Raw genomic sequence first — 23,562 nt, 5'->3', positions numbered from 1 at the left:
AGAAAGTTGTCTTAGCATCTATTTGGTGTAGCTTTAAATCCATATGAGCTACTATAGCTAGAATGAGGTGAAATGAGGCAAACCTAACTATTGGAGAGATGGTTTCCTCATAGTCTATATACCCTCTTGTTGGGTATACCCTTTAGCCACTAATTGAGCTTTACAATTTTCAATGGATCCATATGCCTTTCGTTTTATTTTAAGAACCCATTTGTTCCCAATAGCTTTTCAATTTGAAGACAAATCAACCAAGTCCTAGACTTGATTCTTTTGCATTGACTCTAAGTCCTCTTCCATTACTTTTCTCCATTCATCCTTAGTTGGACAAGTAAAAGCCTCTTGAATTGAATTAGGCTTAGCATCATCATATTGAGTGACAATACGAACTTTCTCTTCAATCTCAAATCATTGTCAAATAATTATTTATTGAGAATTTTTTCTCAACATTGACTCTTTTACTATACTTGTTACAAGTACTAGTTCACTCCCACTCATTTCAAGCATCAATTGTTATTCGGGTATGAATCTTATGTCGAGATCCATAATTTCATAAAGGTGTAAATCCTTATCAATCTCACCCATACGTGGGAAATCGTCCTCTAAGAACGTGACATCTCGTGTTCTAATTCAATTAATAATCCATCTTTATGCTCACCTATGAACACATACCCTTTGGAGTGTTTACTGTATCTTAAAAGATACATTTCCTTCCTCTATGACCTAATTTTCCATATTTATAAGAAGGATTGTGAACATAAGCCCCTGGCCCCCAAGCTTGCAAATTGTTAGGATCAGGCTTTCGGTTATTCCATAACTCATATGGAATAGATTAAACAAAATTTGAGGGTACTTGGTTAAGTACATGAGAAGTAGTCAACAATGTGTATCCTCAATATGAAATAGGAGGATTGACTTGAGCCGCCATTGACCTAACCATGTGTAACAACATTCTATTCCTCTTCTTAGCAACAAAATTTGGTTGTGGAGTCCTTGGAATAGTCTATTGTGTACCAATACCCTTTTCATCACATAAATCTTTAAATTGTTCTGATAGATATTCTCTACCTCAGTTTGTTCTTTATGTTTTAATCATTTTGTCTAACTGATTCTCAACTAAATTAATGTAGCATCTGAAACAATCTAATGTTTCTAACTTATGAGAAATTAGATAAACATGATCGTAACAAGTAAAGTTATCTATAAATGTAATGAAGTACAAGGTTTCATACCTTGTTTTAACACTAATAGGATCACAAATCTAAAAAATGGATCAATTGCAATGATATTTTAGTTCTAGTTTCTTTTCCAAATGGTTTTTTTTTTTTTTTTTGTAGTTTTATCTGCTAGACAATATTCACAAGTTGACATATCAATTTTAATGAATTGACCAAGAAGATTTTCTCTAGTTAGTCTATTCATTCTTCCTTGTTCAGTATGCCAAAGTCTAGCATGTCATATGATCACATTATCACATGCATTTCTAGAAGTAGTCATTAATGAATAACAACTATCATTAGTATTAGATAACACACAGTTATCAATGTTAAGAACTATAAAACCATTCAAAATAAATCTAGAACCATATTATGTTGTTCCCAAATACAACTCCATTTCATGAAAATTCAAATTGAAACTTAAACCAAGAAGGACCAACATAGAGACCAAATCTCGTTGAATATTCAGAATATAAATAACATCATGTAGGAATAGGGTACATTCTATACACAACTTCAATTTACACATTCCAGTACACTTGACCTCAACTTTAAAGTTGTTTCCTACATAGATTCATCTTGTACCGAAACTAATTCGTTGAAACTTTATATATGCTCCTTGGTCTCTAGCTATATGGTTAGTGGGGACTATGTCTACTTGGACACAGTGTACTCACAAATAAAGTGACCTTTGTTGCCACAGTTATAGCATTTCAACTTGCTCTTATCCTTCTTAGTACACTTAAACTTCTTGCGTGTCTCAATCTTTCATTTCTTTGAAGCATCATTAGATCTCTTATTCTTCTTAAAGAATTTTTTATTACGCTTAAAGCTAAAAGTTTTTATGAGCTTGTTCATTAGGCCTAGCAACTATAAGTCAGTTGACTTCCAATTCAAAATGGCAAACTATATCATCAAAGGTCTTGACACTCTTATCATGTGTCATATTGACCACCATATGTTCACAACTCTTTGGTAGAGATTTGATGACCACTTCAACTTGTTGCTCATTAGTGAAGGCATGTCCGGATGTCTTGAGCTCTCTTATCATTCTTTTTATCTTCCTAAGATGTTGTTTCATTGTATGGTTCGGTCGCATATTGTAATTTTCAAATTTCATTATAAGTTCTCTCAACTTAGTAGCTAAAAGTCCACCATACTTTTCTTTTAGAGCTTGCCACATTTCATGAGCAGTTAGAAAACCTCATACTCAATCAAGAGATCATCTTGCATACATTTTAATAATGTAATGCGAGCTAAAAAACTCTTTTCCTTCCAAGCCATATAAGTCTTCTAATCTCTTCTATGTTGAACAAAGTTTCCTTGTTTAGGTTCTTACATGATATGATTCAGTGTATCAAGAGTCTCTTGCTCTACAAGGATATACTAAACTTTGTGATTCCAAACCTCATAGTTATCGTCATTCAATTTCTCATCCTTGTTTACTTCTACTATGATGTTCCTAGTTGTAGTCAACATATTCAACTACTTAGAGATATTGCACAATCTTATTAATTGGTACTTTTATGGATATTGATACTTTTACTTGCTCTAATCATCTTCTAATGTGTAATAATCTTAAATTACAATAGAAACGAAAGTTTACTATGTTCCCAATCAACTCCTATATATAATTTTAATTATTACAAATTAGAAATAATCTATGCAAGTATTTATGATTTTAGGAAAGAAATTACTTAAATTTCTTTTTAGCCTAAAACCTCCCACTCCATAAAAAAAATATATTATACAACTAGCATGTATTAATAACATATACAAAAGAATTGAAGACATGCATATACATAAAAGACATACTCATTTATCAAACAATAAATATTCATGTCATATCTTGCATATAATATATTTACATTACATGTATAAAGCACAACAAATTAACATGTAGCAAAAAAACTAATCTCCTCATTTAAAGCTAAAAGGAACAACAATATTAGGATTATTCACAATGTCTTCTATAACTCTAAATGTTGTTTTCAATAACCGTAATCTTTCTATGAAAACAAAAAAAAACATCTAGCCTAGTTGGTAGAATACAAGACTCTTACTTATGGTCAAGGGATTAAGCCTCTTCATAGGCATTCCCTTCTTCATTTTTATTTATTTATCATTTTTTTTGTTGTTCAATGAGTAATGAATACTCATATTTAAGACCCCCTCCTTCTGCATCAAAGCTTGAACTTGGGTCTCAAGTGAGCATGAGAGAAGTTGTAACTAACAAGAGTAATTCAATTTTGATCTAAGTAAACTAAAACATATTTAACTTGTTTAGTATTATTATTACTTTTTCCAAAAAAATTCCATAAAATTATTTGTCTTAAAGAAGGGCTTTTCTGGGAACCATAACCAAAAAAATGTGGCTCTTGTCTTTTTTTTTTTTTAATTGTCCATTTCAATTCCAACTTCGTCCAAAAGTTCCTGTAGAGATGGGTGCACATTGCACTTATGTTTTCTCCCAGTGGCTCTTATCATTTTTATTTTTTATTTTGTTTCCTGAACATTATTATTATTATTATTATTATTATTATTATTATTATTAATTTGGAACAATATCCAGAATCATATTTATCCATTTATTTGTTTATTTATTTTTTTTAGTTTTTCTAAAACCACAACCAGAAAAAAAAAAAGTTTCTTTCTTGTTTATTTTTTTCATAAGAAATATATTCTTCATCTGAAAGGTAGAAAACAACCTAATAGGGCTCTAATACCAATGATGAAAAATAAGGTTTTTGAGTTACCTTCTGAAATGTCCAAGATCAAGATTGGTTGTTTCACTAAGTAATTTTCTCGTCGCAAGTCATGAATGGAACTACAAATATGAGAACCATTATTTTCTCACAGCACAAGAGTCTTGACCTTTGTTTTCACGAAGAAAACAAGAATAACTTTAAGATAAAAGACTTTTTGTTTCTTCAGAAGAAAATTGATTCTTTCTTATGTATTTCGAGGAAAGAAGAAAACATATTTCTTCACCTTTGTTTTCAGGAAAAGAGAGAGAAAACGTATTCTTTCTCTCTCTGGTTTTCCACGGAGAAAATTCTCAGAGAAAGAGAGTTTTCTCTTAAGAGAGAACAAAAAAATCTTTTTATTTATTTATTTATAAATAATGGCAGATAATTTTAAAACTCTCATAAACTAGTTCCCTTATTTCTCCCATTAATTGGGTCGGGTCGGGTCGGGTCAGCCCACTTGGGCACCCAAACCTAACTTCAACACTAACAAATTATGTGCAAATCACAAGTCTCTCCTTGATCCAGGGATCAATGAAGGCATATGAGAATGTAGAGAATCAAGTCCTCTTATCCACTTGACAACTTCAAAGTATAGTTTGGATCCATGATTGTAAATTTGTAATTTATGATTATGTTACCATTGTACAAATTGTGTATAAATAGATAAATGGAGAAAGGAAAAGACATTAAGACTTCAACAATCCCTAATTTGTCAAATTAAATTTTGATGAAGTGAAAATATTTAGTCCAAATCAACTTGATTTAGGCTCATTGGCTAAAGAGCTTAAACTGTTGGGTGAATTGGTAGCTTTACAGGTATTCGGAATACGACTTCCAACCTAATTTGGCAAGCCGAGGAAGACCAATTATGAAGCAAAGTGTAAGGGTTTTAGCCCAAACCGGCTTGAATACAAGCTTAAACTTGTTCGAGTACTTGATTTATCCCCAGCTCCAAGTTGTGCAAACATGCAAATAATATTCTTGAACTTAGAGTTACTTTAAAAAAATGGGGGAAGGAAGGAAATAAAGTAGCAGGAATTTGAATTCGGCTCTTGAATGTGTTATAGATGCCAAGAATGTTCTCATATGTGTAGCAGGCAAAGAGTATAATTCAACTCAGAAATGACAAAAAGAAAAAGTTGCAGCAGGAATACGAATTTGGTTCCCTGTTCACCCTCCTCTTTTTGACTATTCTCTCACTTTTGTACACAGATTACGGAAAACTACAGATTTTCCACTGCCACAAATGACGGATGAATTCTCTCAAAAGCAAGGCATCCTAGAAGCAGAGGCATCTTCATATTGCTAGTGTTTTCTATATTTCTTCCATCTCTGTTTTCCCCCTTTCGTTTTCTGTCATCTGGGGCTACAACAATGTCATCTGCAATAAGGGAAAGTGGGCGGGCATTGGCAGAGGCCACCTGCCATGGGATTGTTAGAAGGATGGTGAGCCTTCCAAGAAGCATCATAGGGGGGGTTTCCAGAGTGATGGGTCATGGAATAGACCTCATGGGAATCGGTGGAAGGCGTAATCAGCATCTGCTGCAGCCTAATTTCCAGTTGCCCCATCCGCAGCAGCCTGAAATGGTTCCTGAAGAGTGGGCTTTTCTGACTAGTTTTGAGCAGCAGTATGGCTCCAGCCATCCCTTTTTCTATGTATGCCGCTTCACGGATGCTCTCAAGATGGCAGAAGACGATCACAAGTTCTTGTTCATGTATCTCCACTCGCCCCAACACCCATTCACATACTCTTTCTGCAGTGAGACCCTGTGTTCAGAGCTGGTTACACAGTTCCTTGATGCCAACTTTGTTTCCTGGGGAGCACTCGCAGATAGAGGAGAGGGTTTGCACATGGCTGCCACACTGAGGCCTGGCAGCTTCCCATTCTGCGCTGTGGTAGCTCCTGCTTCGGGTGATAGCCTAGCAGTCCTGCAACAGGTTGGTTGGAAATGGGGATTCTGTGCTCTCATTCCATCTTCCTAATCTCAAAATAGCCCAATTCTTAGTCTTTGTCTTTTCTAGATTGAAGGGCCAATTTACCCAGCTGAATTGGTGGAGATTCTACAAAGAACAATGGAGGAGCAAGGGCTGGCTTTTGGCAGCAGCTCCAGGGCTGTGGAGGAAGAAAAGCGGAGAGCAGATCGTCGGCTGAGGGAAGAACAAGATGCAGCATATCTTGCTGCTCTTCAGATAGACGAGGTCTGTATGCATGTTCATATGGTCTAATTTACCATTAATATGTACCAAATTGATGATAGATCAACTTTCTTCCAGGAAAAAAGTAGACCCAAAGATTTACGCTCAGAACAAGTAGTCCAGAAAAAACCAGTACAAGCAGCAAAGCACAATCCCTCAAAGAAACAGACCGGTAAAAAGGTGAAAGAGGCCACCACCGTCACAGAAACTCCACACAATGAAACTGCAAATGAAGAAAAGGATTCAAGGGTTACCCAGGTATAACCATCAAACAGATTTTGTTTACTTGTTTTAGAACAAGAGGTTTTAGGCTATCTATAACTGCTCTAATTCAAATGCCGGATGTTTTCATAGATACTGATTCGGTTTCCAAATGGGGAAAGAAGGGAGCATAGCTTCTCAGTCATGGATAAAGTCCAGTCGGTTTACAGGTACATTGATTCTCTGGGCTTATCCGGAGTGGGAAACTATAGACTGATATCAAGCTTCCCAAGAAGGGTCTACAGTGTAGAAGAGATGGGAATGACTCTCAAAGATGCTTGCCTTCATCCTAGAGCAAGCCTCTTCCTTGAGCTTCTGTAACATACTTGTATGGCAATTTCCTATACGATCTTATGCCATAATATGTAAGACATGCTTTTCTTTTCTTGTTAATGATGAATTCATGATCAAATTCTTACTCATCTGGCTCAAGTAAATAAAACCCCACAGCCTAATTGCATTGTTTGTGTAGAAGAGATCAGAAAAGAGGGCAAATTCAAAGGCAAGTTTTCAATGTCTCTCCCCTTATTTTCCTTGGGTTTTAGGAATCCAAGAGAGCCAGCACATAAGTTGTACACTGGGGCCCTATGGAATGCAACGCTGAACATTGGATTCTTTTGCTTTTTACATTGGAGAACAGAAGTAAAGTCATTGCTTAGGCAAAAAGTAAAGCTGTTAGTACTGTCCAGTGCAGCTGGGGAGGTGACATTTTTCTTTGGAATATGTCCTCTACTTTTTGAAAAGAGTGGTGTGTTGGACAGGCATGTTTGTAATAGCCTACATTGTCCCTGGCATTTTGAATATTGGGCATGTGTCTCATGTCTCTAGGGAAAAAGCCCAAATGTAGGGGTTGATGGGCGCAAGAATAGGCACAGGATGACTTGAAAAGGAGTTTTAGGCTCCAAACCTTGGATTTGATTTCGGAAAATACTAAGGTCGGGACTGACACTAAGCGATAATTGAATGTGGGTGACAAAAATCTAAATCCTTGAATAGAACTATAAACAAATGAAATTAAGGTATAAGAGAATAAATGAATGATATCAAGTACACGTAATACCATTTTGATTGATGTGTCTTTTCGATGTCTGTTAGAAAGATATCGTAATAGGAGCCTCTGGTTTGTCCATCCGTTCAACTCACAATTCAAAAGCAACCCTCTACAAAGGGTTGAGGTGTCCCTGAGGCCTAAATTTGGCCCATTGGCCCCAAACCATTCCAACCTTCTCCAAGTATTTTAGGGTGAATCACAACATAGTTCAAGTCTGAGCCCAAATCGAGCCCAATATGACTCTAAATTAGGTTTGGACTGATTTTTTAAACTTCATCTCAACCCAAGCATTGAAATTTTGAACCTTTTCGAATCTAGCCCACAACAAAAGGAGAATTGTTGAGGTTATGTTTGGTTCTAAAAAAAGTGAGGACAACTTTGATGGAAAGAAAGAAAAAGTGAAGAAAAATAAAAACAAATTTAAAATCGATTAATTATTTGCATATATTGCTTCAAATTCATTACACTTATTTTAACTCATCTATATGAGGTGGATCATATTGCCATTTTAAAAAACTCATAACTTTTTTCATTTTATTTCAATTTTTTTTAAAAAAAAATGTCAAATTTCGGATGGACCTAAAAAACATTCAACCCGAATGTGAAACTGGGCTAGGCTTAGGGTCAGGCTAGGGCTGGGATTTAGGTTCCTAGCTGTGCTATAGCCCGGCAAACAACTCATTTGGGCCTATCTAAAGGCTTGTCTAAGCCCAATTAAAGATGCCCTGAGCTGATTCATTTATTCTATATGAACGTATCAGTAGGCCCAAAATATCTACATATGAGTCATTCTTTATATTGCAAACGATGATCAAGTGGTCATGGATGAAGAAAAAAACTTCAGAAAGTAACATCAATTTTTAGCAAAAATTACAATGGGCGATTTTTGTGAATAAAGTGAGCCTCATCTTAATCTATTAAAGCCCATGAAATGGCCCAGAGGCTTTAAACCCGGCCCAAGGTAAAAAGGGACAAAGTTTCGCTGTTTCTAGTTTCATCCGATTCCAAAACGGCGTCGTTGTGGTGTTTTGAGAAGTTTAGACATCCCACTGAGAATGCTCCTCGTTCTCACATTTTTTTTTTTCTGGTTTTCGCAGAGAGCTCGGAAATGGCGATGCGTCTGAGTCATCCTCTTCGCCCTTCTTCCCTCCCAAAATTCCAATTCCGCCCTAAATCCCTCTCAACCTGCAAATTCTCAATTCAAAATCGCATTTCCAACTCCGATAATTCGCGTAAGGTACTCACTTTCTCTCGTCTCCACTGTATTCTTTTGCTGTTTTTTTAGGTAATTAGGGTTGGTTTTGTAGTCGAAGAACCTTGGGAAGAGGAACGGAAGCTTGGGACTTTGTTACCGGTTGGGTTGAATTGGGTGTACTATTGTTCTAATCACTCTTTTCTTTTCTTTTTCTGTAAATTCTTAGCAGCCGGGCGGAGCATTGTGGTTTTTTTTGTCAATGGAATTTTTGTTTTTTAGATTGTGGTTGAAGCTAGAGTTTTTCCGGTTTCTGATTTGGGCTGGGGTTGGCATTCTGCTAAAAGTTATTTATGGTTCCATTTTTTTGTTTTTCCTTGTGAGTTCCTTAAGGTCTTGTTTGGTTCTTGGGAAAATGAGAAAAGGAAGGTGCTCCATAAGATGAGTGTGATAAATAGTTGCTACGGTACTGCCAAAAATTCCTTGACCAATGAATAATGTTTCAAGTTGTTGATTTAATCTATAGAGGATGAATCAGAGGAGAACAATCCTAGTTCCTGGAAAGGTCCCCCTTAGTCTGTTTGTTTCAACAGAAGATAGTCCCAGGAAAAGTCTTTTTGGAGTAATATCCTTTGTTTTACGGATTCATTTACCTTGATGGATAGTCTCCAAAATTGGAGCCTATTTACTATTTCCTGCATCATCAATGAAATACCAATGTTTGATGGATCCTTAATCTATGTTTTCCAATGTTGCAGCTAGTAATGGAAGTAAAGGAGAAGCTTGAAAAAGATCAGCATAGTCTCCCTGTTGGCAGAAATGGACGAGACGATGAAGACATGATTCTATGGTTTCTGAAGGATCGAAAGTTTTCGGTTGAAGATGCTGTCGCAAAATTGACTAAAGCCATTGTATCCATAACCTGCACATTTATGCTTTCAGGATAGTAAATTTTTAGAAATTATTTTGCATAATGATGCCTTTAATATTTTGAATTGACTATCATCCGATAATTTGATTTACAGAAAAGTGCAAGCATATTGCCAAAAGGACAGTGAGGATAGTTTCCCCTTATGAAAAGGCAATAATTTCTTTGCTTTCCAAATATTGTGTTTGATGTGTTTACTTCAGTTGTTGAGCTATTGTCGCCTGCGGTATTTTTGTTGCTTAGAAAAGATTAGCCACATGCCACACACCATCTGCATTTATGTTTCACCTGCATGTATTTTAGTAACTTTAAAAAAGAAAAGTAATTAATTGGGGGAGTGGCACACACCATCTGCTTGTATGTTTCACCTTCATGTTAACAAAGTGAAGTGATAGTGGGAGAGAGGGACAGAGAAAGGGTGGCACAGACCATTGTCTAGTATGTTTCACCTCCATGTTTAGTATTTTCTTAACAGTGTGAAATAATAGTGTGAGAGAGAGCGAGAAGTTTTAATTGCCCCAAACCCAGTATTCTCATTGACATTAATGATAAGGGACATCCCTGTGAAAAAAGTTTGCGCTTTCCTTTTGCAATGTATGTCAAAGAACAATGTTTAACACTTATAGTTTACTATATAAGCCTTTTATTTTGTTCTAAAGTTTTGGAGAATTGCTATGAATCTCTATCCATGTCAGTTTTCTTTCTACTCCAAATAGAAATGGCGTCAAGAATTTGGTGTGTCTGAATTGCATGAAGAGTCTGTCAGAATTGTAGCTGAAACCGGAAAAGCCTACGTGCATGACTTTCTTGATGTCAATGATAGACCAGTACTAATAGTGGTAGCATCAAAGCATTTTCCTGCTGTAAGTCTGAAAGTTTCTTATCTACTTTCTTAATTAACAGATTTTATTTTATTTTTCTTTTGGCTTTATCCTCTATTTAAAAGAATCAAGTTTTTCAATCTTTGTTTCTCAAACCAAAGTTTCTATTCCAGAGTATATATCTTTCTTCAATTTCTAACCCTGTGTAAAGAATTTCAACTTGTCCTTCTCTCTCTCTTTGTTCTTTTTTTATCTTTTAATGGCATGTATCTTAATGGTATGTGTAAAATGGTTTGTCCACAGATGCAGGATCCTATTGAGGATGAGAAGTTGTGTGTGTTTCTGATTGAGAAGGTGTTGAGTAAACTCCCAGCTGGGAAAGAACAAATACTTGGGATAATTGATCTTCGGGGCTTTGGTACTGAGAATGCTGATCTTAAATTCTTAACTTTTTTGGTAATTTCTACAAACTAGCTGCACAATCATCTTTTGGATGATTCTGTGTTAAATCTAAACTTGGCTGGGATTAGAATTTAATCTTAAGGTAACCAGTCTCTTCTTATTGGATGAAAAACTTAAGACAGGTGATATTTGGCAATTGCATATATAGCCCAGGCAATTCTCAAACGAAATGACTACTAAACTGAATTCTTTGGGTGAATACATCAACAATTCTAAACTATTCTGACTGTGAAGCTGAATTTGGACATTTAAGATACCTAAGATATTTCTTTGAAATATTAAAAAAGAAAAAAATCATGGAGAAGATTGGAAGGTCTTAAAGGCATCTGGTTTACTGTACTTGTCTTATTTTCTCTTCAGCAATACCCCTATCATCTAGTTGTGCCTGTGGCATTGCTGCTAATGGTGTGGCATTACATTGTTGAGAGGATTAGCTTGTGCTTATTAAACATTGTGAAACAAAAAGCATCAGTTTCGGCTGGCTAATTATATACACAGTAGGCATACAAATTAACTGCACATTTATCAAATTGAATTGTGCTTTTCAAGTTTTTATTTTGTTTTTATCTAACATCACAATTGTTTGATTTGTTTTTTTGCAGTAGCCATTGGAAATTTTAAGACCTGTAAGCAGTATTCCCTGCCAATTCTGATAGGTACATTATGGGCTGACTTCTTTCTATTTCTGGCAGTTTGATGTATTCTACTATTACTATCCAAGGCGGGTGGGCCAGGTCCTTTTTGTGGAAGCTCCCTTTGTATTTAAACCAATTTGGCAGCTGGTGAAGCCCTTATTAAAATCATATGCTTCTCTGGTATGCAACTTCCATGCTATGCTTTAATCATTATTTCTAAGCTCCCTTCAGATTTTCACTTCTTTTTCATCTTGATTCAGCCAAGTTTCAGATATCTTTGCTTTGTGTCTAACTAACTAATTCATCTATCCTGATGTCTCTACTTCTGTAAGCCTACTAAATGCAGATTTTTGCTTGTCACAGCATCCAGTTATTTTCATGAATTAGGATTTGAAAGAATTCTCATTCGTTTTTTCTTCTTCTTCTTTTTTTTTTTTTCCAGTTTGCTGATAGGCTGTATTCCATCATAATATATCAACTATTTCAAGTGTTTTTTAATTTTTCTTTATTTTCTATGATGAAATCCAAGCATCAAATTTCGACACTGATTAGTGCTATTCTCATTCTGCCCAGCCCTTTTATTTATTTATTTATTTGGGTGTCTTTTCATGCCATTGTTATTGCTTTTCGGTTTTTGAAGGTGAGATTTTGCTCCATGGAGACTGTGAGGAAGGAATATTTTACAGAAGAATCATTTCCAGCCAGCTTCAGAGACTGAAAGCATTTTCACTCTGAGAGGTACAGTAGTAGAATCTTGAGAGTGTATTGAAAGGGCTGATAAAAACTGAAAATAAGCATATCCAATTTCGTTATGAAAGGCTTTCAAATAGGGGGAATTTCAAGCTAATCTTTGGGCACTAGCTGAGCAATATTTCTGCAAGGATGAAGAAAATGATTGCCTACTAGCACTTCCTTCAAATCAAATGATGCACAACTTCAGTATGACTATAATTGGAAATGATACTAACTATTTCTTTCTAATGGTAAATGTAACATGCAGGATCTTGAGCGGTGCTTTTGGGTAAGCTGCTGAAGATGGACCACAAGCATTTTCCTAGCTGTTTCTGGCTCCCGACTTCTGTAGAGTGGCACAGCAGTTTGGCTGAGAAAATGCAGGATAGAGACCCAAACATTACTCTCCATTGTTGTAATTTTCATGGTCATGAAAACAATAAATCATCTGATAGTCTTATGATACAATGAGATTACAAATTCACCATTTTTTTCAGATACATTTTTTAAATCATTCATCAATTTAAATGAAGTAATGAATAAAAACAAGCAAGTGTTTGAAAATCATTTGTTACTTTTATCCTCCTTATCGAGCCTTGATCCTGTTATCTAACTTGGGGAAGTTAATTTGCATCTTTAGACACTGGAAAACAGGAAGGTTTTGATAACATTTCAATGCTAAATTCAAATGCCACACTAAGGTCAAGTAACAACCCTCCCCTTTGGGGAAAGCAGGAGGCAAGGCTCCTGCACCTTGTTTCCAACCCAAAACATCGAATTCAAATCAGGGGGCGGAGATAGTCTCACTTAGTGTTCATTCTGCATTTGCCTTCAAAATCCTTTTGAAAATCAAGATATAAAGGTCATATTAGAGGACCCCAACTTCAATGGTAAACACACAGTTTACAAAGACAAAGTCCACTGGAATCTGGAAACAAAGGCACTGTCATTTCAACATTCAAATGCTTTAGACAGATTATTTCTAATTCAAATCAGAATGCCAAAACAATTTGTAAAGTATCCTTGCTTGCATCACAAAGCAAGCATATCTTAGCATTTTTCCTACGAATTTAACAGGGGAAAGAGCAACCTCTCCAAGCAATACACGAGGACAGTCGGGTTCCTCACTAACAACTCAACAATGAGAGAAACTCCTTACCCATCAGAACCAAAGTAGCTGAAACACCAATGTTATTGTTCATTATCACAGCATTTCCTACATCTTCAACACTTTCATCTTCTTTTCCTTGATAAATGTGCTCCATTCAACTGGTTTACGGGCTGATCCTTCATAGGCAACATACTTGGGTAATTCCTTTCCATATGTGAGAAATGTTCCCCCACTTGTCACAGCTTTGCATACAGCAGTCGCTTGGTAGCCGTCACTGAAATTCAAACCTGCAGAAGGGCTCATCTCACCTGCTAAACGTTTCATGTACCTGATAGAAGAAGCTAAAACATATGAGGAAGAAACACAATCAACTGGAAAAGAATTTCCAACTAGGAACCATTGACAGAAGCCAAAATTCACTGGTCTTGGAAAGGTCAAGAAATTGTTAAGCCAATGACACAGTTGGACAAACCAAATACAGAAGAAGCTGCAGTCTGCAAAGAAATTTTCTTTTCACTTGCCAACTTATCAAACCTAATATTCTCAACAAAAATAGTGAAAGCATTACCCAGATTTCAAACCATAAAATGTAGTAGATTTAAGGATGGCCAAGTTTGATATGGTTCACAAACACCATTCAAACCTGACATGTTTTTCATGGGCTTGGATTGAGTATAATTGTATTTAGGTCAAATTTATGTTGACCCCTATAACCTATTTAATAAACAAGTAGTTTTTAGGTCAATCTACATAAAATGACCTATTTGATAATCGTATTTGATTAACCTGATTATAATCATAAAATATTTAACCCACATTTGACTCGTTTAAAATTAGGTTTTGAATGGATAGATCAATTGAATCATAAACATGTCCAGTTGGGAGGTCAATCGTCTTGATTTAAACAAGACCTAACTCGGTCTAATTATCAAATGGTTTACACAATGTGTTACCTATTTAATAATTAGGTCATGCTTGGATTCATATTTTGAACATGATTATCATTCATGTTGCGTTTGAATTAACCTATCTGGTTGAACGCTTGAATCTTGACACAACCCACCAATATAAATTCCACCCCTTTTAGATCATCCTGCCAACCTGAAGCTAACCCAAAATGGTTGTGTTAAAATAAAGAGATTGACATGCATCCTATCAGCCAACCTCTACATAATTGCTTCTAGTTGCAAGTTGAGAATAACAAGAGAACCCAATAAAATATCACATCCAGAGAACTTTGGGAAAAATAGAGCCGATAATAACATTTTTAATAAATTAGCTTTGATTCCATCATGACTCATGAGAGTGCAAAAATCGTCCCATCCATTAGGCAAATGGAAACACCTAAATGGGTTTAATTTTAGCTAATTATATGTGCCAAAGTATTTCATTAGCTGCCGGCAAACAAATGCTAGCACGAATGTTGTGTACCCAATAACGAAATCATAATAAAGGAAGTCAATCACAGATAAAAATGAAGATGGGGAAGAACAAAGTACCATGTCTTTGTGTAGCTTTCAGGTACAACAATATCGGCACCAAGTGCTTTAAGCTCTTCGATAGTATCAGCGCTTCCAGGTTTATCATCAATTATGCTGAGGGTTTGAAGCTTACGCTCCTTCGCCAATTGAATAACAACCTTCCCAATTTCACTATCCCCACAGTTCTGCACCAGTGTGGCACCTATATTTGATCATTTTTCCATAAACAACAACAATACAACTATCAGAACGAGTGCAATTTGGTATCCCAAATCTCAAACTGCATAGAGTTCATGCCACCAAAGGATGTGAATACTGGTCCAACATTTTCCATCTACCAGCAGTTACCCATTTGTCTACCAAGAAAATGCAGGAAAATAGCAGAAACGAAAATTTTGAATGTAGAAACTGTAAGATACAAAATCAAATCTCATATCAACTGTTTGGCTTAAACTGCATAAAGATTCTTAATTTATGCAGATCAATGTGGGAAGACATAGCCTAGAAAGGCGTGAAAAACCACGAAGATCCAAAGTTTCATTTCCTTGTCGCAACCAAACAGAGGGAAAACAACACAATTTTCGCGGAAAATTTCACATTGAAATCAATCAAAAGGGGCCTTGTGTTCTCTGAAGTCCCAACAATTAAAAATATAAGCAGTTCATTATATTTTCCCCCGTTTTCTTAGCAAACAAACAAAAAATTGCGGAGTACCTGGCTTAAGAGAGAGGGAATCCAGAATAGAGGCGACGTTCTTTTTTAAAGAAGCAGAATCGGACGTCGATAGGACCCGGACTCCGATCCGGAGAACTGGAGAGCAGTGGCCGGCGGCGAGAAATTGTCGAAAAGCCTGCATATTCTCGTGTCGCTTTTTCACGCTCTTAGGCGTAAACCAATATCTCGGGCAGAAGCGAAGTGGTTTGATACAGACAGAAGAACTGGAGCATAAGGCTCCATTATGGGCCGTGCTTGAACTTCGAGTTATGGGCTTTTCAGTTCTCAAAGTGCCACTATGGTATCTTAGGCCGGATTGACCCACATAATCCGGACTCAATCTAAACGTTGACTGGGCTTGGCCCAATATTTAAAAAAAATGGCTCGAATTATGATTTCCTGTATGCATAATTAGATTTATTTGCTAGAAAAATACATGTTAAAATATTGGAAGGTAAATCAACTGATCAATGCAGTTGAAATAATTATAAGAAATTGAAGAAAATTTAAAATGCCTTTAAGTTTCATAAATTTGAAGAAATATTCCCTCTTTACGTGGCACCGTTATGAAAATATATCACAATCTCATAATTATTTCAACTAAAAAGGTAGAAGGATTTTCCGTAAATGCACCTAAAGGGTTTTTTTTTATGAAAAGAGTTAAGAGTTCCTAAGTTCTAAATTTTTAATTAAAGTCATACTTTCATGTTCTCTTAAGGTTATGTTACTTCAAAATAATCGCACATAACAAATTTTTACCAATAAATTAAGAGAAGGTAATGATTTAAAAGGTCTAGACTAGTTAGAAAAATGATTCAAGTTTTGTATCGGTTAGAAAATGTCTTGAATTCCTATTTGATATTCTTTGGGCATTACATAGACCATGCACATAGCGTGACAAGAGTGGATAACAAGAGCAAGTAGAGTAGGTTCTTAGCACACTTCATCAAATAGATAAAAATAATGGGAAAGAGGACATTGTGGACCCGCATTTTTCACGTGCGCCCCCACTCGATCGACGATACTAGTTTTTATTGGTGAAAAATTTATTTTTGGAAAAGTCGGAGTCGCCACTTATTTTATTTTATTTTAAAAAGGAAAATAAAACAAGAAATAAAACCCTAAAAAAAGCGACTATAGTTTTTGGAAAAACATGTCTTTGAAAAAACCAGAGTCTAGAACCAGGGATTAGGTTACCTATTGGGAAGGTACTTCTAAAAAGTAATACCCCTCTAAGCCCTATAAAGGTCTCTACTGACTAAGTTGAGGGAAATGTGACAATTAAATGGTTGATTATGGATACCTAGGTAGGCTAGGTGATTTAAAAAAAAATAGTATGTCAAACAAGAAAGTCTGATCATAAAAGAGAGTCAAAGTGCGTACCTGAACAACTTCTCAAGCGCTATCATAAAACATAAAAGTTAGTATAGAAATATAGCACACAACATGTGTTTTATCCAAGCAAATCAAGTATACACCTAAGCACCCAAGAATCACATCAAGTATGGATATAGTCATCAATAGCATATGTGTTCATAGAATTCTCGAAAATAGATGAGAAGGAGTGTACCTGGATAGCAAGCTAAAGCGCCTCTATGGGAAACAAGATTACTTAATAACATGTGCAAAATAATCTCACGTACCACAAAGAGGAAGCACAATCAATTAGATATCAAGCAAACAACATTGAAGTGAATATCGTGGATGTTAGGTCCCCCACCAAAGCCTTAATTGCTTTGCATGAATTGGTCCAGTGAATTTCATTGTTTGGAACCATGAAGCTTGTTCATGCTTGTTAAAAAAAAATCAAGAAAATTGGTTGAAAATAGTGAAAACGCGTGCCAGAAGGAAGATGACAGCAAATAGTATGTTAGAATCTAGATTTTATGCCTAGAAACTCCCAAGGAATTTTAAAGAAAACTAAAGTTATTTATGACGAAAAAATGTTTTGAAATCCAGATTTAAGATGTATAAGATCACAAAAAAAAAAAATACATCAGGAGGAGTATGATGTGTGGCAAGGTGGCCATTCTAGAGTGGGACAGGGGGTATGACTAAGTTTGCATTGCTAGTGGATGCATGAGGAGTCTTCTGTATTATTGATAGGTCTGGTTTCTCATAACCATAACTCGAATCATCAACAGAAAATTGCGATGAAGCAGCAAAATCTAGTTTCAGGTTTGATTCCCTTACTGCCACTCATTCTGGAGTTTCAAGTCTTTGCTCAGAAGTTCATCTGATTCATTCATTTTCTCGTAGTTCACTTTTGGATTTTTCTATAGCTTAGATTCTGTGTCTTCTTACCCATCTCGAGCTTCATCTTTTACCTCTTAAGTTATCTTGATTAGTCATTCGTAAATAAGGGAGTTCACTGATGGCCCACTTCTATCATTTGAAGATGTAACTTTTCGAATAGGTGTGCAGACTGTTGTAATGTCTCGAAGTTGTATGTGTCTACTTCTCCTCCTGATGCCAATGAATTGCTCTTTCAATGTGGCTCTATGCAGGCCACTTTGAGGAATAATTTGATTGCAACCCATATACTTTCTAATGGTTGGTAGTGAGCTCCTTCTTCCTCAAAATCCATTTTTCTTTCTCCCTTGTTATCCGAGCGTGGTGCTCTATATGTTGTTGTGGCAGTTTACCATCTCTCAAAAGTTACAACCTCATTTTTGAATCTGATGTGTGTCATCCTAGAAAATTCTAATGGTTCTACTTCCTTCAAAAAGTCATCTTTTCCTTTAAAAAAAAATTGGTGATTCCCTCATCTGATGTCTCCTTATGAATGAGCAGCCTGTTTCCTTGGAAGATATCTCTCATTTTGATGTGGATTCCTCTCCAAAAATTCTATGCTTGTAAATATCTCTCCCATCTTCAACCCTATTGATCCCAAGAATCTCCATGGTGGTAATTCGTGATGTATCAATGCTAGAATAAGCATTGGTGGTAAGCTCGCCAGTGCTAAATGAAGGATTAATTATATTGCTTGAAGCATTCTCCAGCACGGTCTACTTCATACCAGAACCATAGAACTGTGAGGCCATGTTGTCATCAACTAAGATCCTCTCATGAACAGTTTCTTCAATTGTAGCAACCTTAAGAGATGTACTGAGGCTGTAGGTTTCTAATTGTCGGCACTCTTCCTTATGAACTTGCCTTCAGTGAGTTATTTCACACTTTCCAGAACTGGGCAATCTCCAAGTTCTTCTCATGCTCTCATCTTTACACTTGGAACTGTCATCATCACATTTAGAGTTGTTGCAATCATCATCTCCTTCTATAGAGTCCCATATTTTCTGTATGGATGAAATATAGAAGTGCCAATAACAGGAATAGAAGTGTCACATTCGATGATTGTCTCAATTTTAGTGATGTGGATAGTATCATATCTAGGAACATTCAGTTTCGCTATAACTGACAAAGTTTTCCTAAGAATGGAAACAAAGTCCTCTATTATGCTTGATTTCAGCAATTAGTTTACCCCTGCAGATTACTTCAGAAGTTGTGACTCTACATGGGCCATTGAATCTTGTAGGGTTAGGAAAACACAATTTGATGCCATTGGAACACTATCTCCAGTTCAGAGAGCAGTGAGTGAAAGGCCATTTTTAAAATTTTATGACCAACTATCCATCACATAACTCATGTAAAAAAAGTATAAAACCTCTGAATTCCTCACTAATTTCTACAACAAGCAAGTCACCCAACCGGGTGCGCCGATTGTGCCAATAGGAAATCCTATCTGAGGGAAGAAGAGAGCGTGAAGTGGCCTATGAGAGCTTTGATTTCATGCCAACACTTTGATCTAAACTTCACTCTCAACGACATCTGAAAACTGGTGAGATTTGATTGGTTGTATCATATGGATGAGCCCTTGGTCTGAATGGGAGAATAAACTTATTACTGGATCGAATTTCTTCTTAATCTTTTCCTAAAACACATTTAGCCATTCACTGTTTGGATATTTAATAAATGTGGCAAAAATTGATCTTTTCAATATATCTCCGATGCCTTCCAAAATCTCCATTACTAGCAATTCTATCACATCCCCTGATGCTTCGAGTTTGAGTGTTATCAAAACTGCTACTGCAACTTGAAGTATAAATTTTTTAATTCCATTCTCTAAGCTTCTTTGCGTTGTATTTAATCAAGTAAAACATGTTAACTTAAAGACTTTTTCTGGAGCTTTCCCGATTAATTGACAACTTTGGACATCAAATACCTACAGTTTTCTCACTTCCAGAGATGAAACGAGTGGCTTTTATTGGGCTTTTGTTGACGTTGATGTGGAAAAAACTGTTGTTGAAACTGATGAGGTTGTTGCTGAAATTGTTGTTGTCGATGAGGTTGTAAGATATTTTCCCTTGATGAAAATGGAGATTGGAAGTTCACCTTTTCTGATTGACTGATTGGCTTCATATGTACAACCTATTGTGCATTGTGCAAATTCGAATGATTGGGTGTCAAAGTGGAGTTGGTTTTGGATATCGACTGCAAACTAACTGGATTCAAATTCTGAGTATTCATCATTGATCTAGCTGATGTTATAGTATTATAGAAGTTTGCAGACCTTGAAGGATCAACAACGTTCATCCCATATCTATCATCCTAAATAAAGGGTCACTAATGTTGATCAAATTGTAGCTGTAAAGGTTTGAATGACTCACCATACAGTGTGCTATACAGATGCCATCGGAAATGCTGGGTCCATTCACCAATTGTATATTGTTTCCAACAAACCCACCATTTAAAGCCCCATTTAAAAAGCCATAGGTTTTCTGCTGCAAACCAGACTTAATTCCATTACCCCTATTGTTGATGGCAAAATTCCCCTGCTGCAATAGTAATCACCGACAACGGAATCTCGATCAACGCGTTGTAGTAATTCCTCCTTCCTCCTGCAAAAAAGATGTCCGGATGGGTTGTCCGGACACACCCTCCGATGACTAAGTTAGTTTTTTGGAAGTTGTTGGAAAATAGAGTTTTCCTTTGGGAGCGTTGCTCCGTGATTTTCGTCAAGGATGTTTATCCCTTGTTGCTTATCTCTTATGGCTTAGCAGGATGCTTGTGGCTTAAAGCTTTGTTGCTTATGCTTACCTCTCTGAGAGCCTCCTTAGAGTTTATATACGAGTCAGAAAGTATGGCCTTGCTGTGCTAGTGGGTCCCATCGTCATGATTGTGGCTCATAAGACGGCAAAGTAATCATGATGTTTCTGGTCCAAGATGGCAGCTGTCAGGAGGATATTTAGGCGGTTCCACCGCCTCAATTTATGACTTTAAATATCGGGGATGTGTTAGAAGACCTGAGAAGACTTGGAATGTTTTGTCGAATGTATCTTGCATTAAAGATGAGTGACAGCTCAGGAGACTTGGTCGTCAGTATTGTCAGAGTTATCTTTTTTATTGTGGGCGGAAATGGATCCGGCGAATCGCGAGTATCTAACGAGCCAAGCTATCCGAGGAAGCTGAATTGTCAGCTACGGATATTCTCCGGGTAAGCGCTACCAGAGGATCCGGACATGTCTACCCGGGAAAGTTGAATCGTTCTCCTCTCCCATTCGGCGGCAGACGCCGGATGTGAAATACCCGGAGAAGGTGGAACGTCGGTCGGGTAGAATGGCGGCGATAAGACATCCGGATAAAAGTGGCGTCAGCCGGACGGAATTCCTACCCGGGTGGAATGAACTATGATTCCCGTCCGAGTGGAATGAGCTATGATTCCATGCGTCGAAAGGGAGACGTCTGCGTGTCCAAGAAAGAGGAAGCCACGTGGCAATTTTTGGGGAGGATCCCACAATGCCCCCTTTTATATCGCCTGTTTGGCCTAGTCAGAAAAGGCGGGATAAAAATGCTACCTTTGCAAAATTTGGCATGTGGCGCTTCCTTGTTATGGGAGCTAGTGAGGCGCGCTTGGGATCTTCAGGCAATGCCCCACTCTTCCAACCGGCTAAGTAATTCTTGTATTTTCAATAAGTGTTTGGTCATATGCTAGTCCTTGGCCTCGTACTCTTTTGGTATTCGTACAGCTTCCAGTGGGTCTGTTGTCGGGGGATCTTTGTCCACAGTGTTGGGACGTCATTTGCTTTATCCGGGATTGGACCGGAGTATTTCGGGCTCTGGCCAACCGTACCACCGAATTGTGCCAGATGGGGGCATCACAGCCGAAATGGGCCAGGATCAGAGTAGCCTCCCCAGGATTCGACCTTGGGTGGCAACAAGGTTGTGCTCTGGTGCCTGGCCGTACCACCGAACTGTGCTAGACGAGGGCATCACAGCCGGAATGGGCCAGGGGCAGAGTGGCCTCTGTAGGATTTGAACTCACAAGGCTGTGCTCTGGTGCTTGGCCGTACCACCGAACTGTGCTAGACGGGGGCATCACAGCCGGAATGGGCTAGGGGCAGAGTGGCCTCTGTAGGATTCAGACTCACAAGGCTATGCTCTGGTGCCTGGCCGTACCACCGAACTGTGCCAGACGGGGGCATCATAGCCGGAATGGGCCAGGGGTAGAGTGACCTTTGTATATGTAGTTGATTACTGCCCTAACAGGAGCTGTTGGGGCGCGTGGGCCTCGATCATGGGAAGATCCTTCACCTTTAGGCTCTGTTCGGACGTACTGCTTCAAGTGTCCCGCCTTTAAGAGATCCTCCACCATGTAATGAAGGCTTCTACATGTTTCAGTGTTGTGCCCATGATCTTTATGGTAATCACATCTTTTGTTGTTGTCCCTTTCTAAGGGGTGCGATCTTATTGGTCATGGCCATCTGAAACCGGGCAAATCGTGGATTATAGGAAGCAATTTTTCATATGACTTGGTGAGAGGCGTCCGAATGAGTGGCGGGCGTCGCTCATCTTGCCCCCTGTTGGATGACCCAGGATGGTTGGGTGCTTTGAAGCTTCTGGTGGCTTCGCTTTTAGCGGCTTGGCCAGCTACCTGGACCTGCTGTGTAGCAACATGGACGTCATCCTCTAGCATGGAGTATTTACTCGCACGCCAGAATAAATCGTCCATGGATGTAGGAGGCTTTTTGGCGAGGGACTCGAAGAAGAGGGTCCCTGGGCATATGCTTCGCTTAAAAATTTGGAGGATTGCGTCCATGCTGTACAATTCTACTTGTAGGACAGCTTGTCCGAAGCGCTTCACGAACTCTCTCAGAGTTTCTTTTTCTTGCATTTTTATGTTTTGCAAGGTGCTGATATTTTGCTTATGCCTAGCTGAGCATAAGTACTGCCCCACGAAGACCTTGGACAGATCCCGGAAATTGTCAATTGAGTTCACGGGCAGTCGATGAAACCACGAAAGAGCCTGGTCTTGTAGGCTGGCTGGGAAAACTTTGCACAACAGCATATCATTCCCTATGTCAAGGGTCATGAGCTGCCGATAATGCATGATATGGTCGAAGGGATCGCTGGACCCATCATACGTGGAGAATTTCGGGACAATGAACCCTCGTGGGGGTTCATATTTAATGATACGAGAGCTGAAAGGCGTGGAGAGCATGTCATCTAGGCGCCTGCTGATAGAGCCTGGAGGGGCTAGGTGCGAGGGATCTTTACCAACCCACGCCACGGGTGGGCGGGCGGCATGTCCTTGTAGAGTAGGCAAGCTTGAAGGCTTGGAGTGTGTCTCGAGTGATATGGTGGTATGGGGCCTGTTTCTGCAAGGTGTTTGGGGTCCCAGACGCGCGCGCCTTGCGTCAGATATTTGGGGCCTTTTCTGGCGTTGTCTCTTGGATGAGACTCGAGTAGAGCCTGAACTTTCGTCTCGTCGGAGATGGTGAGCGTGCACCGGGGTTTCGCTAGGCCATGCTTCATGTGCCTTAAGGGTTGGGCTCGCCTCTCGGGGGAATGGAGCTTCCTGGTTGAGACAGGGATCCTGCCCCCGCTGATAGTGCTGACGTTGGGAAGAGCCTTGGATCCTCAAGACATTGTTTTCTTCCCTGAGCTTCCTTGTTTCTTGGAGCAGAATTTGAGTCTGCAGTTCGTTTTCTCGCTGTCGTCTTTCTATGTTGTCTTG

The 23,562-nt window shown here is 38.0% G+C and overlaps 3 protein-coding genes across 3 annotated transcripts; 2 read left to right on the top strand and 1 right to left on the bottom strand.

The window, feature by feature from the left end:
* The first annotated feature begins 5,024 nt into the window (after positions 1-5,024).
* On the top strand, positions 5,025-6,841 carry LOC100241512 (plant UBX domain-containing protein 10). The gene is made up of 4 exons (XM_002281711.4): positions 5,025-5,902; positions 5,987-6,163; positions 6,239-6,418; positions 6,515-6,841. The coding sequence occupies exons 1-4, from the start codon at positions 5,339-5,341 to the stop codon at positions 6,740-6,742; spliced, it is 1,149 nt and encodes a 382-aa protein (XP_002281747.1). The 5' UTR covers positions 5,025-5,338; the 3' UTR covers positions 6,743-6,841.
* A 1,656-nt stretch (positions 6,842-8,497) lies between these two features.
* Positions 8,498-12,738, top strand: LOC100263783 (phosphatidylinositol transfer protein CSR1). Its single transcript, XM_003634219.3, has 7 exons — positions 8,498-8,709; positions 9,423-9,575; positions 10,309-10,455; positions 10,717-10,869; positions 11,568-11,690; positions 12,151-12,248; positions 12,511-12,738. Exons 1-6 carry the CDS (start codon positions 8,581-8,583, stop codon positions 12,226-12,228), a joined length of 783 nt encoding a protein of 260 aa, XP_003634267.1. The 5' UTR covers positions 8,498-8,580; the 3' UTR covers positions 12,229-12,248; positions 12,511-12,738.
* Positions 12,739-13,164: 426 nt separating this feature from the next.
* LOC100253519 (enoyl-[acyl-carrier-protein] reductase, mitochondrial) lies at positions 13,165-15,814 on the bottom strand. The gene is made up of 3 exons (XM_010664834.3): positions 15,549-15,814; positions 14,853-15,036; positions 13,165-13,681 (listed from the first exon to the last, which is right to left on the bottom strand). The coding sequence occupies exons 1-3, from the start codon at positions 15,688-15,690 to the stop codon at positions 13,459-13,461; spliced, it is 549 nt and encodes a 182-aa protein (XP_010663136.1). The 5' UTR covers positions 15,691-15,814; the 3' UTR covers positions 13,165-13,458.
* Positions 15,815-23,562: the final 7,748 nt, after the last annotated feature.

This window comes from Vitis vinifera, chromosome 17 (genome assembly GCF_030704535.1).
Source record: "Vitis vinifera cultivar Pinot Noir 40024 chromosome 17, ASM3070453v1".
In the NCBI taxonomy this organism is placed as follows: Eukaryota; Viridiplantae; Streptophyta; class Magnoliopsida; order Vitales; family Vitaceae; genus Vitis; species Vitis vinifera.
This window is presented reverse-complemented; position numbering and strand designations above follow the sequence as displayed.

Excerpts from the sequence above, each read along its gene's own strand:
- LOC100241512 (XM_002281711.4), top strand. The coding sequence starts at position 5,339 with ATGTCATCTGCAATAAGGGAAAGTGGGCGGGCATTGGCAGAGGCCACC. Across the intron at positions 5,903-5,986 it reads GCCTAGCAGTCCTGCAACAG|ATTGAAGGGCCAATTTACCC; the intron begins GTTGGTTGGAAA and ends TGTCTTTTCTAG. Across the intron at positions 6,164-6,238 it reads CTGCTCTTCAGATAGACGAG|GAAAAAAGTAGACCCAAAGA; the intron begins GTCTGTATGCAT and ends ACTTTCTTCCAG.
- LOC100263783 (XM_003634219.3), top strand. The coding sequence starts at position 8,581 with ATGGCGATGCGTCTGAGTCATCCTCTTCGCCCTTCTTCCCTCCCAAAA. Across the intron at positions 9,576-10,308 it reads CAAAATTGACTAAAGCCATT|AAATGGCGTCAAGAATTTGG; the intron begins GTATCCATAACC and ends TACTCCAAATAG. Across the intron at positions 11,691-12,150 it reads TAAAATCATATGCTTCTCTG|GTGAGATTTTGCTCCATGGA; the intron begins GTATGCAACTTC and ends CGGTTTTTGAAG.
- LOC100253519 (XM_010664834.3), bottom strand. The coding sequence starts at position 15,690 with ATGCAGGCTTTTCGACAATTTCTCGCCGCCGGCCACTGCTCTCCAGTT. Across the intron at positions 15,037-15,548 it reads TTCCCTCTCTCTTAAGCCAG|GTGCCACACTGGTGCAGAAC; the intron begins GTACTCCGCAAT and ends GATCAAATATAG. Across the intron at positions 13,682-14,852 it reads GAAAGCTACACAAAGACATG|GTACATGAAACGTTTAGCAG; the intron begins GTACTTTGTTCT and ends TTCTTCTATCAG.